The sequence below is a fragment of the Condylura cristata genome, unplaced genomic scaffold, assembly GCF_000260355.1.
Source record: "Condylura cristata isolate star-nosed mole 26May11 unplaced genomic scaffold, ConCri1.0 scaffold00075, whole genome shotgun sequence".
Classification (NCBI taxonomy): Eukaryota; Metazoa; Chordata; class Mammalia; order Eulipotyphla; family Talpidae; genus Condylura; species Condylura cristata.
The window spans coordinates 309,415-310,069 of NW_004567176.1; the positions used below are offsets into that span (position 1 = coordinate 309,415).

Below are 655 nucleotides of genomic sequence, written 5' to 3' on the forward strand. Positions count from 1 at the left end.
TCCAGCAGCGCCCGCACCACCTCCAGGTGGCCCTGCCAGCAGGACACGTGCAGCGCGGTCCTGCCCTCGGCGTCGCTGGCCTCCACGTCCGCCCCGTTCTCCAGCAGGCACTCGGCCATGGCCAGCTGGTTCTCCAGGGCCAGGATGTAGAGCGTGGGCCGGCCGTCGGCGTCCCTGCAGTCCACGTCGGCGCCGTGGCTCAGCAGCAGCTCCACCACGTCCCGGTGGCCCTCCAGGGCGGCCACGCGCAGGGCGTTCCTGCCGTCGTAGCCCCGGTGGTCCACGCTGGCCTTGGCCTCCAGCAGCACCTGCAGGCAGCCGTAGTGGCCCTCCTGGGCGGCCAGGATGGACGGGATCCGGCCGTCGTTGTCCATCTCGTTGGCGCGCGCGCCCTGCTCCAGCAGGGCCTCGCAGATGGGCCGGTGGCCCTCGAAGGCGGCCATGTGCAGCGGCGTCCAGCCGGCGTCGTCCCGGTGGTTCTCGTCCAGCCCGCGGTCCAGCAGGGTCCGCACCACCTCCACGTTGCCCTGGGCCGCGGCGATGCTGAGCACGGTGCGGCCCTCGCCGTCGATGCTGTCCACGGCCGCGCCCCAGAACAGCAGCGCGTTGACCACGGCCGCGTGGCCCATGGAGGCCGCGGCCAGCAGCGGCGTGC

General features: G+C 73.9%; 1 protein-coding gene across 1 annotated transcript in view; it reads right to left on the reverse strand.

The window, feature by feature from the left end:
- The window catches only part of ANKRD50 (ankyrin repeat domain 50), a 12,906-nt gene that overhangs the window by 6,360 nt on the left and 5,891 nt on the right, over positions 1-655 (reverse strand). Inside the window, exon 3 of the mRNA XM_012734831.1 lies at positions 7-654. Within this exon, the coding sequence (XP_012590285.1) occupies positions 7-654 (648 nt within the window). The remainder of the gene's footprint in view (positions 1-6; position 655) is intronic.